The sequence below is a fragment of the Ammodytes marinus genome (genome assembly GCF_949987685.1).
Source record: "Ammodytes marinus genome assembly, chromosome: 4".
NCBI lineage: Eukaryota > Metazoa > Chordata > Actinopteri > Uranoscopiformes > Ammodytidae > Ammodytes > Ammodytes marinus.
This window is the reverse complement of record NC_137233.1, coordinates 21,462,129-21,478,434: the sequence shown is the minus strand read 5'-3', so window position 1 is coordinate 21,478,434 and position 16,306 is coordinate 21,462,129. Positions and strand designations below refer to the sequence as shown.

General features: G+C 41.9%; 1 protein-coding gene across 1 annotated transcript in view; it reads right to left on the bottom strand.

The window, feature by feature from the left end:
• Positions 1-16,306, bottom strand: part of LOC307249728 (receptor-type tyrosine-protein phosphatase gamma-like) — a gene marked incomplete at its 3' end in the record, with an annotated part of 357,685 nt that overhangs the window by 9,945 nt on the left and 331,434 nt on the right. The window contains exons 13-17 of the mRNA XM_080026579.1: positions 10,793-10,949; positions 8,013-8,104; positions 3,333-3,424; positions 2,777-2,873; positions 505-587 (exon numbers count right to left, since the gene is read on the bottom strand). Of these exons, the coding sequence (XP_079882705.1) occupies positions 505-587; positions 2,777-2,873; positions 3,333-3,424; positions 8,013-8,104; positions 10,793-10,949 (521 nt within the window). The remainder of the gene's footprint in view (positions 1-504; positions 588-2,776; positions 2,874-3,332; positions 3,425-8,012; positions 8,105-10,792; positions 10,950-16,306) is intronic.

The following is a 16,306-nucleotide window of genomic DNA, read 5'->3' as shown; positions in this document are numbered from 1 at the left end:
CATGGTTTCACGTTATTGCAATTTACAGCTCTCAAATGTGTTATTTTGAAATGTCTGTGTAAAAAAAAAAAAGAAAAAAAAAAAGATAAAGGTGCAACGAGGAACTTTTAAATATTTCTGAAACAGTCACATTTTTACTCGGATGACCATAAATGACATGTGACAGCAAACGAGACCATCAGTGCAAAGAATGCTATTTTAATATAGTTTTTTGTAATGCCTTTGTCAAGGGTACGCTCACCCAGGAACAAGGCTGGCGTAGTAAAAGCTCTAGCACTTTTGTCCCAAGGGGCCACTGGAATTAACACAAACGTAAAATTCCTCGTAGCACCTTTAATACATTTGTTTTAAAACCGGTTTTGAATACTTTGACTTTTTCAAACCGCTTGATACATTGAAAGCGGTTATCGGCCCCCCATGCATAATCTCAAGATGATTGATTGTCCTTGTCAAACACACAGAGCACACATGAGTGAATTGTAGCAGCAGTGGAGAGACACTCACATCCACATAGTTGGCATTGATGTAGTCAGAGTGTTTGGAATCCTTCCCAGCCAGCGGTCTAAGTTTCACCCTACTGTGGTCGTCTGAGGAGGAAAACGCACAATGGTTTAAAAAAATATGTCTTAAAAGAAGATGTGTCTTAGATACAAAGATATGGTAGATACTGAGTTTAGATTTTTTAACCGACTCTCCTTTCGTATGTATACCATACCATTTATTGTTTAATATGAACTTTGGTAAATATGCATGTATGTTTGTACGTATATGTGTGTTATGTTATGTTCGTCTTGTTAATTTAAAAAACATCAACAACAACAAAAATGGAGGCAATTGAAAATATAGTCCTAGAATTATGGAATAAATGACGTTGGGGGGGGGGGGGGGGGGGGTCTCATCACTTTCCCCCTCATTTGTTGGTAATATGCCAATGATGGAAGTTCATTTTTATAGCTAGTGTTTAATCAGCCTACTGCTCTTTTGACTTTAATATGGAACCATTTCAGTGTTTCCCCCAGAAAATGTCTTAGTCAAGGTGGTCACTGCCCCGTGTCAGGGGAGGCGCGGCGCAATGCGCCGCGCCGAAAATTTTAGGGGTATTTTGCTCAAAGATGCCAATGCGCCGTAAAGAAATAAAACAGACACTGACCTTACAGTTGTGCAATTTTGTTTGCTATGTGCAGGTACAAATTATGTGTAAACGTGCAGACAGTACAAAGCACAATTAAAGAAAACTTCTACTGTTTTGGTGCAATACTATACAGACACACTAAATACAAATAATGGACCATACATTCAGAGCCGGCCCAAGCCTTCAGTCCAATGTTAGCGCTGCTGAAACTATAGATCTTTGCTAAATATTATTCACACACCCAGTGTTTTCCGCTAGTGCCTCCACTGTGCAGCTGTGTGAAAATGTTAGACAGCCGAGATTCAGACCCTCCTAGGGGGGTCAGGGGGTATGCCCCCCCGGGAGATTTTTTTTAACCTTTTTAAAGTGAAATGCATGAATCTGGTGCACTTTGAGAGAAAAATTAAGAGGCTGAATCTGAGAAATTTTGTGTGAACAAATAATTTGGATACACTGGTCAGATGAATTAGAAGCTATTGAAGGACACATGGATTTTCCATACAAATATTAATATAAAATCAAATATTATGGAGGGCCCTCTGGGTTGGGCTTGAAGCTCTTTTTCTTTTACGGGACATATTGCTCTGTAATATAATGAATGCATTTAAATTCAGTGAGAGGAACGAAGCAGAAGAACTCTGTTGTCCAGCTACTGTATCTTTTTTTCCACAGACGAGGCTGAAATAGGCTATAGACTATACACAGTGCATGGGCAACTGAGGGCAGCCCCATTTCCAATTGTTTTTAAATAAACTCAATACACACTGTGCATGGATGTGAACGTGACATGATCCGATTCGGATTACCTCCCAGATGAACTGATTACATTTTTAGGCTATTAACTATCTAGACCAAAACATTGTATTCTTTTTTTTGTATGTTAACTCACATTTGCATAATGTGATGTTAATATCAAACACAGAAACAAAAAAAAATAAAAATAAAAATCTTTTTTTTTTTTTTTTGAGGGGGCCCCCCTGGCGGTCGGGGGCCCTAAGCGACCGCTTAGTTCGCTTATGCCTCGGGCCGGCTCTGACTCTCATGCATTCATCAAACTTTTCTCTGCGCTGTCCTAGCTGATAGAAAGGTTGTGTTGCCACGGTGATGTGGAGTCTTAAACTATTCTAGCTTTGCAGAGCACTTCTTTCTGTTCAGCTAAATATCCCCATAGAACTGCACTGCGTTTATTATCGCCACCAGTTAAATGTCGGTTTGCTTCTGCTCGTTTAACTCTCCCGCGTGCATGCCGTAGTCGCACGCGGTGCGGTACGGTCGCGCGCGCAAAGCCGCAGACACAGAGCAGCTGATAGAGAAACGCTTGGGGACACATGCTTTTTACCGCAAATCGCGGCCTTTCGCGCAGTTATGACCATGCACAACACACACATCGCGCTTGCTATTACATTAATTGTGCAGCACAAAAAAAAAAAAAAAAAAAAATAATTAATTTTTTTTTTTTTTTTTTTTTGGGGGGGGGGGGGGGGGTCGGTTGGTAGTCAAGGCGGGAGGCTGGCGTTGCTAAGGCGGCCGCCTTAGCTATAAAGCGCTGGGGGAAACACTGCATTTCTTTTTCACCTGAGCCACAGTCCATGAGAAACATAAGATCATGCGAGATGTGCTATGAAGTGTTCAGCCTATACTCACAGGCCACTATGTTGATGTATCTGTTCTTGTGCTTGTTGTCAGGGTGGTTGGAGTGATCTGATGTCATCTTCATATCCGCAGTGCACTGCTGGACCTCCTGGGGAAAGATACACACGGCACAAACACACACACACACACACACACACACACACACACACACACGCATCAGTATGTCCAGTCTGTAAATTGTGTTGTGTGTATCACACATGCATGTATCTTGTTAACTGACCATTTACTCTACTGTGTTCAAAGTAATCCCCCTGCATCTAAACTCCAGAGCATCCCTTAATATCAACCCCCTCTTCCTTTCTCTCTAGAGAGGGAATATTAGATCCCAATTCATCAGGTGGAAACAAACACGACCTGGAAATGTTGACAAGACTTTACAACCACTGGATGTGTATAGGGGCAAAGCAATAATAGCTTATTTCGTTCAACATCTCAACCTATAGAAGCCTGTAGTCAAACCGGTCAGTAATGCAAGATCATATCATTTTTAACATTGTTACATTACTCTGTCCGGTTTGCACATACACAAGACTTCACTGCTGCTTACCTCAAAGTTTTCTGAGAACCCCTGTTGATTATTTGAGTAGAGTTCAGAGACGTGTTTGATGAACTGCAGGACTGGAATGGCCTCCATGTCATCTGCAAAGAACAGAAAGGGACTTTGTTAAAGGGTTAGCTTCATGAGACAGTAACTGGCCCATAGAGAAAGATGAAGGCACCAACCCTCCACCAATGGCATTGAATAACTTTTAACCCTCATCCTACCAACGTATTCTACATACATGGACTACTGACGGGGTCACTAGAGACCCCCAGGCAAAGAATACTGGGAGAAACCACAAAAGAAAAATAATACATAATTACTCTTCTATGAACATTATTAGTGATGTAAATAATGTCATCCGAGATTAAAACAGATTATAATCATTTTAGGAGAGTTAAAGTTGATATGCTCAATCCGAAAAATGGAAACATACTGTAGTGTAGGTTTTAACGGGAATATTCGTCTTTTATGAAATGCGTGTTTTAGAGTTACTCTGCTGTCTGTCAACTTAAAATTGACTGAGAGCGCTCCCCTACTCCCCCAAATAGTTATATTTATTAAAACTAAATTGGGGTCAAAATCACCCCAATACATTTGTATTTTTGAAAAGCAGAAAAATAGAAGCGAATCAGAAAATTATATTGAGTCTTGATGACGAACAAATTGATTGACAAAGTCGTGAAACATAGGAATGATAGAATAAACTATTAGTGAGATATGACAATATGTTTACCTCTGGGGTCTGAAATGACCCCAGATAGTAGGATGAGGGCTAAGACATGCACTGTTTATGCGGATACCAGGGCATTACAAAAACAGAGTGGCCTGCCCCTGACAAATTAATGTAAAGTGCTCCAGTGTGGGATTTGTTTGTGAGAGGCTCTGCCAGACTGTTGCCATTGTTTCGTCAAATGAGAGAGTCTTTACAAAAGTCAATAAAATTCATGTGCTTTTATATAACTACTGTTACGGTGACGACAGGCGGACAGCCAAGCAGGACCCAAATGCAGAAAGTTTCAAATGAGGGTAATTTATTGTCCAAAAACACAAAAAACTCCAGAAACGCAAAAAGGCACATGGAACACAGGAACATACAGGGACAGACTCACCAACAGGTACAATGCTCGGACAGGGAACAAAGAAACACTGGGAGTTATAAACACAAACACACACACACACACACACACACACACACACACACACACACACACACACACACACACACACACACACACACACACACACACACACACACACACACACACACACACACACACACACACACACACACACACACACACACACACACACGACAGGGTAGACAACGAGGGACAGGTGGTGAAACACATTAGGGAAGGGAGCAGTAATCAAATAGGAGGGAAACTTGACAGGACATGGGGAGGAACAAGACAGACATACCAAAATAAAACAGGAAACACGGGTAACACCAAAACAAGATAAACCCAGACCATGACAACTACACCAATTAAGCAATGCAGTCCGATGAATGTTTGAAATAAGGACGAAAACTGATGCTTAAGAGTTCTATTTTTTTGTCAGAAACATGAGCCTACATTTCCCATAATGCAATTCAAACTTCAGACATGGTATGCTAGTAATGGCTTGTGAGCTACAGAGGTCTGGTAAACTCACTAAACAAATATATTGATATCCCGATCATCATTAAAAAGCAAATGACACTAAGGCAACACATTTGTAATATGTGTTCCTTTGTGTGTAATAGTGTGTACTGTAGGTGTGGAAGTGGTCAAGTGGCAGCTAACAATTGTCTTAAAGAGGATTATGGGATGTGTGAGACTCTTAGTCTGAGCTCATTGACACATCTAACATAAATAACATATGGCCATACATCACACCTACTGTCTGCTGCTGTGTGGACATAGTATGAGTTGGTCAAGCTAGCTGACTTTTCTAATGGTTTCCAAACACAAACATATTATACCACATATGAATGTTGAGCTGAGTTATAACCATAGATAGTATATAAACCTATGGTTCCAGCTGGCAGTGTGAGAGAGGCTCAGTAGCAGAAGGCTTTGTCTGTTATGGGCTCACATCAGGGCCAGTGGGCGTTGTTGAACCCTCTAGCCCTGGTGTGAATGGAGACCTCTGACCCCGTTGTAAACAGCACCCAAAAGCTTTCCATTCATTTGATGGGTTTCCATCCAAAATCCTGGACCTGAAGATTAGAGCTGGAACAGCTATACAGAGCAATTGTCAAGCCCGGTGTAATGTATTATATTTCTGTGTTCTTTCTAATTGGTTTACTGGGCACTGCTTTTCTCTCTCTCTCCTTCTCTCTGCCTCTCTCTCTCTCTCTCTCTCTCACACACACACACACACACACACACACACACACACACACACACACACACACACATACGCACACACACACACACACACACACACACACACACACACACACACGTAAACACACACACACACACACACGCACACACAAACACACACACACACACACACACACACACAACTAAAACCTTCCTCTGAGCTGTGGCTACATATCAAATATGTAGACACAAAGAGTTTAAAGTCTGAGCTGTGTAACCCATAATCCCACTGCTACCTCTCTACCAACCATACCAGTCTTCTGCATGCACTCACTCACTTGTTAATTTACCAGAACAAAAATCCAAGAAAATAAATGACTTGATCACTATCTTCTGCATCTTCTCGGTGTCGTGTGTTTGGATTCATAGTTTCGTAGTGGGATGTGTACAGCAATTATTAGCCCCTTTTACACAGAGATTGCAGCATTTTGACGGAACAACATCACTCCAATATGCCAGCTTTGCTTGCTTCTGTGTTATTTACACAGAACCAAGCAACGCCGGCCTGCTGGCGCATCAGTAGCCCCTTTTACACAGCGTTCCGGAATGAAAGAGGTGCTTGTAAACAGCGTCAGGTGTGACGTAAACATTTAGCGCTGCGCCGGTCAGCTGCTTCACAACAACAACACTGGCCGGTGAATTGAGAGCAGAAGTGCTGGAGCTTGCAGTAAGAGGGCCGTATTTTACTGTCCCCATGATGTGCTGGTTGATCTCGCGACGCGCTGAGTCCAACATCTCTGGGACTGTTAACCAAACTGACAAAAATCACTCCGCTGCTCACTGCTTCACCTCTGTGCCTGTGTCTGTGTGTGTGTGTGTTTGTGTGACAGGTTGGCTGTGAGCGAGTCTCTTTGTGAGGGCAGAGATCTGCCAATCAGACATACACATACACACAGTGTGTGAAGTCACGTTACTGTAGACAGAAATAAAGTGTGGATATACGCTCAGATTTAGGATAATAATAGCGGCGGCGATCCGGTCGCAGCCTAGCTTAGCCTAGCCTAGCTTAGCCTAGCCTAGCTTTCCCATTGTACAACTTCCCCCAGGCAGAAATAGACTCATACACTCTGCAAAATGAAGCGTGGGGGTTTGTATTGAGCAGCGGACCTTATGACCAGCTAGATTATACGCCGTTCCTTTTATTTGGTGATTTTTACGGGACATCAGGCCGCCGTGGTTAATCTTAAACACACGTCCTTCAACTGCTAACATGATCGCATGTTTAGAACGTAGGCTATGGAACGTCAAATGCCCCCCTGTTCCGCATCAACAAGCTGGCCGCAATTAAACAGAGAGGCGGAACTGATTGTGTCTGCAATCTTACTACCCCCCGAGGTAGTAAAATTCCCGGAACAATCTCTCGCACCTTTCTTCCCTCGTTCCGCAACGGTCGCATTTATACAGCAGGGCGGAGGGCCGAAATTCCGGCATATTCCCGGATTTCACTGGCTGTGTAAAAGGGGTTATTGATTGATGCTTTAACCTTTTTTATTGGAATGGGTTAATGATGGTGGATGGTTGGACATGAGGTTGCACAGCTCTGGTCATTCATACTACTGCTGCAACTGAGAGCTCAGTGCCTTATTATGGGGCTCATTAAAGGAATAGTTCAACATTTTTGCTTTTTGCCTCAGTCTACGGCTCAGGAAAAGGCCACAAAAACTGTTTCTGTAACTGTGTGTGCATTTTTGATATAGAAATGGGCCAAGGTTTCACATCCAGGTTAGCTTAGCTCAAACACTGGCAGTCAAGGGGAGCAGGTCAATAGATGCACTTTACAACATCACTTGAAGGAGAAGTAAGTGATGTATTTTTTTGTTAATATGTGTGTTACACCACTCTATATTCATACAGCAATCACTTAAACAGTGTATGCGCATGACTAGCTGCTCTCCATCACGGCACTATCTGATAAAGACGGCTGTGTGTTCATGTGGTGGTGACGTAGGGATGAGGGAGGGGACTCCTAACTGCAGTCACTGACAGGAAGTTAGCCAAAATGACCATATCACTTCTGTATGATTGTTGAGACTTGTTTATTTACCACGTTATGTTGCGCTCTATATTTTTACACGTTATGTCATTTTAGAATCAAATACAAACCTGAAACCAGGAAGTGCTCTTGACGGTCACTAAAAATAAAAAAAACGTTGAACTATTCCTTTAAAAGCAGTTGTTAGGCAGCAGTGTCATTCATCCAACAGTGGTCAAATAAACAGATCTAAAGTCTCTGGCCCCGGCTGGTATAGCAGCACATCAGTCCTGCAGTGGGGGTTATAATGTACATGTAAGAAGTGCTTTGGTTGGTCGTTACCTGGGATGGACATATCAGGGAGCGTCTCATTGGCTACCACCCTGGGTGAACTGCTGTCCTCCACGTAGAAATGGGCGGTCTGGAAACAGCGCCTGACAGAAAGACAATAATTTTTTATTACCACTTCATGTAGCTGAACACAAATATGACTAATCACATTAAGATTTATCTTTTTAAAAATAGAAACGAGATTATCACCTAAACAATTTTATTGAAGGAACATCTAATTGTTCTACAACTAGATGTTTGTGTTGTGCTTCCCAACAAAACTTTAGATTTAAAAAAAAAAGGCAATACCAATCTGTTTTGTGATTTAAGTATTATAAATTGTAGGATGATATAATAACCATAGTTTAAATAGACCGTCACTGTATTGCTGGCATACTTCAATTCCACCAAACGGATTCACACACCAAAACATACAGAATCTAAAGAGTTGCTGAGGGGAAGATCAGACTGTGAGGAGAAGGCTACATTCAAGACTGGAAAATAAAATCTGTATTACTCGAAAAACAGCACTATTTACCAGAAACACAGACAGATCACCGATACACTTAAAGTTTTGTCAACCTGTACTTGCTTTTTTGAGAACAATCATGTACTCGAACACTAGTTGATGAGTTATACACTCACACTGTACATTTGTGTTGTTGCTAACTTGACCTAAAATAACACTCATTCCAATTAAGGACTACCATATGGCTTTGTTATATGACTAACATGAAAGTAAACGTATTGACAGTGAATGCTACCATTTACCATTTTTTTGTGTCCATATCTAACACTACATCTTCCAGGGACAACAGTTACTCTAACCAAGACCCACTTCATCCATGTGAGTGTGTGTGTGTGTGTGTGTGTGTGTGTGCGCGCGCGCGTACTCTCCCTACCTGTATTTGATACAGAGCAGAGAGCAGAAAGCATTCATCCCGGTGAACAGATGAGAGAGCAACAGGCGGTGGACATGGAATAGGAGCGAATGGAGGTAAAGCTTTTCTAAGGTTGTTGGCTTACTATGACACCAACACACACAAATACAGGTCAATCCCTAGCCACTTCTTGGTGTAAAACAGCTTGTGGCATGATGCATTCAAGTCCCATGGGGCAAAGCTGTGCCACAATGCGGTGATAAATAGAAAATTGTAAAAGATGATTTTTTTTCATACTGAGAAGGCATAGTAATTCCTTTTGTTTGCTTCTGATAATATTGTTCATACTTTGGCACATTTAGAAGCACGATTCACTGATTCACTCCACTTCTGAATAATGTAAAAAAGTTGTATTTCATGTTTTTCTATCTACTTCTACCGACCAAAAAAGATCTACCCATAATCTGTTTAAATTTTGCCAATGCCAGTACCAACATGATATGTGATTTTTGGTCCTGGCACTCATCATACTATAGTGTACATGCTGTGTGTAAAGTATTGCATTTGTACAAAAATCTAAAACATATTTTTTAATGTTTCAAAATAATCTGACCAAAGTCCATAAGTGTAACAGCTGTACAAGACTGTAGATTAAGATACAATATGGAACAAATATATATATATATATATATATATATATATATATATATATATATATATATATATATATATATATATATATATATATATATATATATATATATATATGTATATTTATATAGTATATTCAATACTTCATGCCACAAATAAGTCACTCCAGTTAAAAAATTATTGATATGGCAGATGTTTGGTTGCGATTAAGACAACGATTTTCACATGCTGTTAAATTGTAGTAAATACATATCATCCAACTGTCTATGCTAACCACTGCATAATATCCCCATATGTTGATATCAATTGATCAGTTAAAGCCCAGTGCAAATACGTTCCATCTTTCCCATAGGACCTGAATGCAGCAGAGCAGAAGTCTGGCTAATGAGGGCGGTACCAACTGCTGACGGCCGGCCAATAGGACACAGTCTGTGTATAACATATGGCTGTGATCTGAGCTTTGCTCCACAATAGGATTAAACACCCCATCACACCCCCACCACCTGCTGCCAGGCTTCTGTGTGTGAGTGTGTGTCTGTGTGAGAGGGTAACACACAGTTTCACTTGTAAACTAACTGGTGTTGCACTTCGTATTGTACTTACTTTTTCGTCACGTCACCAATGATTTGCTTTGTGTTTCAGAATTATTTCAATAAAGTCTACAGCACTACTGTACATTTTATATCTCTAACTTCTGCCTTTTATAAACAGTATATTACCCATACTATACAGTATGCTGTGTACAACGAGCTGTTAGTCGTGGGATCCCCTGCCTTGTGTTATGTGTGAGTTTTTTTATTGAATCTTTATTGAATATTAGATGTAGATTGTAGATAGATAGATTCTAGCTTCTGACTGACAAGCTGAACCTGGGTCAGCTAACCATAATGTTCCGGCATGAGCTGGTATGGGTGGTTTACACACTTGGGGGAAGCTTGAGAAACATGACTGCATATGAAGACAAGTTTTTCTTCCAGATACTACACATATTACTGTATTTCAGTCATGTTACAGAAGTTACCAAAAGAAAAGGAGTTATGTGTGTTTTCATGAACTAGTGGATATAAAATGATTACCAGAGCTACAATAACTCTGGTCCATCATGGAATATGCTGATGCAATGGATATAAGTCTAGATATAAAAGAGGAGGAAGAAAAGGTGGGAGCAGGTCCTGCAATGTTCTAGTCAACCTTCAAACCTCAAATCTATAAACAACAACTCAAAAGTAGTTATTCCGTTAACTGTGGTGTTGTACCCACCTCCAATAGACCAGCACAGCCAGCAGGAGAAAGAGGCAGAGGAAGGTCAGAGTTGAAACCACCACCAGAAGAACCAGCCACTCCACACGGCCTAGTCCTCCCACCCCAGACCCAGGCCTCACATGCTGGGTCAGGTTGCTCACGGGGTTGGGACGCTCTGGAAGAAAGAAACAAAGAGATAGAAAAGGGGGGAAATTTCAGACACAGGGAAGAGGAAGCACCAAAGTATAAGCTTTAGGGTGTATTCACACAGGGAAAGTCCGCTAGTTCACTTGCTTTGGTCCAGACCAAATAGAGTTTTGATTTTTTTTGTTTGGTGTGGTCCACTTTCATATTGCCCCTTTTGCAAGTGAACCAGCATTACGAAGCAAAACCACACGTGATCTGAGGTTATTCATTCATTGGACAGACATTCTGGGGTGGAGAGAAACAGGAAGCACAAAGTTAAAACTGCGAAATATATATCATTGATATAATATGGGGTCAAAAATAATAAAATGGCCTTCATCTAACCTATAAATAATGAGGAAAAACATCAAATTATTGTTGTTTCATATGGTTATAATATGTAGCCCTATGTCAATGCCACGTTATGTGGCTTGTAGCCTACAATGTGAAACATAACTTTTACTGTATTTTTGGTGCTGGACGCGCGTCACGCGAGAAGAATAGGCTCAAGCTGACACTCAGCTGATTAAGCTGTGTATCAGCTGGGTCGGCGCAGTTCAGCTCCAAACTGACACAGGGACAGTATTGACGGTCCCGTACATGGGAAGCAAAATAAAAACACACACTTCTTGCGCAGCGTGAACCTGTTGGCACTGTGCGAGAGACGCTCCCCTCTCCTTCATCTGATCGCTGAACACATTCAGCATGTTTACGCGTCATGTCTCGATCAAATGTAATATTGTTCTGGGCTCCCAGTCAAACCACAACGTATCGTCCTAACAATGGCGACACAACACTTTCCCATAATGTGAAGCTGACGGCTATTTATTAAAAAAGAAAAGGCACAGTGCCTCCTGCATTTGGGTCGGATCGAGTCCGGACAAATTCACACCACAAACGAACTGCAGCAGAGTGCGTTTGGAAACGCACCGAGACCACCTCTTCAGCTGGGTCTCGGAGCGTTTGTTTGGTCCGCCCCCGAGTGCGATTGCTGTATTCACACCTGCCTGAAAGATGCGCACCGAAGGCAGAAGTGCATCTGAGTTCGTTTCAACCGAACTAAACACGGCATGTGTGAATATACCCTTAAATCCGTGCCACATAATCCTCAACACCACAGTTCATACATGTTGTCAACAAATATATCATTATTAGTCAAACTGTTATTTATATGGTTTCTGAACTTTATCTACACGCCCTAAGATGGAAAATACATGATTAACTGTTCATAACATGATTCCTACAGATGAGGTTCTATGCACCAGTGGTAATACAAAGCATCCATTGTTCTCTAAAGGCATTGGTTGTTGTGATATTCTTCTGAAAGCTCTGATGATGTCTTCAGTGTGTTGACTTGTGTTATAAATAGCATCTATCTCTTGGATCATAACATGAGTGACACGATCCCTGAAAAATGCAGTTCTTACAACATGCAAAACTGCAAAGGGCAGCAGTGTACATTAGCAGATGCTTTAGGGCTACAATGAAATGTCATCATAAGAATAAAACAAAAAATAACGGCCCAGCCTCTTTAAAGGAACAGTCTGACATTTAAGAAGGTGTCTTTTCACAGGGTTACGTCTGGGCTATATACATCCCGGGTCTACTGCGCGTCTGCGTGAGACTATTTTTCCGGCGGACATGTTTTTCATGTACCTTTCATGGAGGTAACTAGCTATGTAGAATGAACTACATCCGCTTCTTAATTATTGCTACCAAGTTCTGAATGGTCCATGGTTTTTCATACAGACGGAAAGAGCCACCAGTAAGCAAAAAGCCAGACATATTCATATCACTAAACCAACCACACATAACAAGTATGCTGAGTTTGAACACAAGTATGCTGAGTTTGAACTGAAGAACACACAGTTACATCTTGATGATGCTGTGTATCACTGACTGTCCAGCAATATAATCCGCAACTGAAATAAGAAGCCATCTAATAGCTTACAGCAGGGAAAGAATTTAGAACACTTTATGGATGGAGGTGAGACAGGTCCTGAAACGTAGAAGATCTTTGGACAAACTACAGTATGTGCTCCATGTTAGGGTCCCCAAATGTACATGGGCAGAAATGTTCCAACGTTTGATTGACATCCATTTGAACATGTCCTTTTCTTATTTCCAGGTTATGTTCATGTTGCTATTCAATACTTAGTCCACTTCATTATAATTTGTATACAGCATTGAATTGGGACATCCTGGACCTATACCGATCAATATCTCATGATGCTGGGTAAGGGCCCACGTCCACAGGATGCACTTTTTTTTGCAGCGCGCCGATTAAAAGTACGTACAGGTAGTGGATCGTGATGAACTACAAGTGTTTTCAAGAATCACTGACTCACTGAATCACTGACTTGCAAATAACAAACCTTCAAACAAATCAAAATTAATACAAATCCCACTAGTACGGCCAGACTGCCAGGCCAGTGTTGCCAAATGACGTTGTCCCTGTCCTTAGCCCTACACACTACGAAAGGGAAAGCAGCCAGATCTAAGCAGCACAACCCGCAAGCTCTGCATCATTTGAGTCATTTGTTAAAGCCAATATTATTCTGTAGGCTCCTTAATACAACCGCCATCGCAGTCACTACACCACCTACCCAGTTCAGCTGCTGCGGCCGTTGCGTTGCTGGAGCTGAGGCCGGCCCCCATGGCCCTTCAGTCTGCAGCCCGACTGAGCTCCATCAGGCCGGGCCCCCGCACTGCACCACACAGCTGGCTAGCATCGGCCACTAACAACGCTACTCCTTCCTTACATCCAGCGCACACACACACACACACACACACACACACACACACACACACACACACACACACACACACACACACACACACACACACACACACACACACACACACACACACACACACACACACACACACACACACACACACACACACACACACACACGCAGAGTGCCCACAGGGAAACTCATATAGGCCTACTCCGCCTCTCTCTTCTCTTCTCTTTTTGCTGCTGCTTTTCTCTGACGATTATGGCAGCATGCCAAAAATAAGTAAATAAATAAATAAAGCCTTGGCCAGCAGCATGCAAACATAACACACAAACACACACACACACACAGTGAGATGCATATTGTACAGTCATTATGAAACACACACACACACGCACGCACACACAGACACACACACACACACACACACACACACACACACACACACACACACACACACACACACACACACACACACACACACACACACACAGCTATAAATGGAGTAGAATCTTTTTTTTCTCTCCCCTGCAGCTGAGTCTAGCCTGCGTGCCTCATCTCCTCTCATCATGTGTGAAAGTAGGCCAGCACTGGGATCACAGAAGGAGAGGCTGCTGGAGGAGGAAGTCAGTGCCACAGTCCGCCCACTGTGTAGCCCCAATAAAACATAGTCATCTACCTTTGACTTTCCTCTATGATATTAACCACCTCATCTCTACATTCAGTTACTAAAGGTTATACACAAACTCACAGTTTAAAGCTGAGGCCAGCAATTCTGGAGAATGTTTGTTGACAAAATCCCTTTTTGTCAAGTCAGTGAAAAGCTCCTCACCATCTGCTAGCTGTCTGTACTGTCAGTGTGTGCGGCAAGAAAAGGAAACTTTTAATACACAGCCTAGGTTCTGTAAATTGGTAGGTAAACAAAGGGAAAGAAAACAAAGTGGGCCCCTCTTGTTTAGGTCAAAACACTGAACCGCAAATTGCTCCCGATGGTTAGCATGCATCCTGCATACATTTCAAGTGCTTTGGCTCCTTAATAACCACCAGCCATTCTCTCTTCCCTGAAAAATGAATTTTGGACAACAACAACATTTACATTGTTGGTACTGTAAACTTTGTCTTGAACCTCTAGCAAGTTTACCTCTTCCCTTTGTTCCATTTCAGCACATTCACTGGACTTAAACCGCTTCAATTTCAATGATAGTGGATGAAAGAGGCTGTTCTTACACTGTAGGCCATTAGTGTATTTATTCAACATGATGTGGCCCATTCCAGATACAATCCACACAGTGATTACATGTTGAGAAACTACATATTTTTAAATAGTTGAAACAAGTTATGTACTTCCAAAAGAAACATTGAAATTGAAGCCGGATTCATTTGCTGGGAGACAAGTTAACCGCTCTGCGCTCTCTGCCTTGAAAACTGGCATTTAAACTTGTTTGTAGTTTAGAGGCTTAAGATTGCTGCTTTAAGAGTACTGAAAACATGCACTCAGCATAGAACTACTCCCGCAGAAACAGAAGGCTATTTGCCAAAATGTGCTTTGACAAACAGATTACAAAAAGACATTTCCGGGGAATATCAGAAGATTGCGTTGGTTTAATAACAATGTCTGGTCTCTTGTATTTAGACTGTCTCAAGGCAACTTGAAATTCAACTGATGTCCCATTGCCCCGCTGATGCCTTACAGAGGGAGGAGGAGGGGAAAGCATTACTGTAGGTCTGCTCTCAGCTCACTCTGTTAACACCTTACCTCTACATCACAACAATTCATCCCATCTAAACCACTGCTTTTCAGCCCCACTTACAGCACAAAGACCTTTGGATATATACACATCTTTGCAAAAGCCCAGTTCCGCTTCTTACCCTGTGTACAACACAGTCAACTGACTACTACCCATGATGTGGCTGCATGCTCCAAAACGTTTTCACAACCATTTAAGTGATGGTAAGTTTGATTAATGGCGGAGACGGAGTCAGCGATTCTAGAGAATGCTTGTTGCCAGTTTCAGTTGAAGTCAGAAGCCGGCGCATGTCATACGTCACATCCAAACGTTATGCGATTGGTTGGCAGATCCAGAGTGGCACTGGGCACATCCAATAGTTTTAAACTTCAACAGTCACCCGCCTTCAAGTGAGATTACGTGTGTCAATTGAGCGATTCCAGACCTTCTGTACAAACGAATGAAGTATGATGGTCTGACCAGGCCAAAAAGCAGCAATAGTGACATTCAATTAAGTTCAGTTTCACTTTATTAGTCAATGGTTACATTGAAATTTGTCTTTTTCGCATATCCCCTCTCAAGTTAACACACTTCAGAGGGGTGCAGGGTCAGCCATAGTACAGCACTTCTGGTGCAGTTTTGGGGTTAACTGCCTTGCTCAAGAACACAATGGTAGAGCACCGTATATGTAATACCAGCCACAACTAGTTCTACAAATCACACCCTCCTATCCGGTGCCGGGGATCCAACCTGAGAGCTCATGGTTACTGGTGGGCCACTCTTTACTCTAGAACATCCTACCACCTAAAACATCATTTTACTCATGTGAACACATGGAAATATTGCTGAGTGAATACAGAGACTTAGCTCCGTTCTCT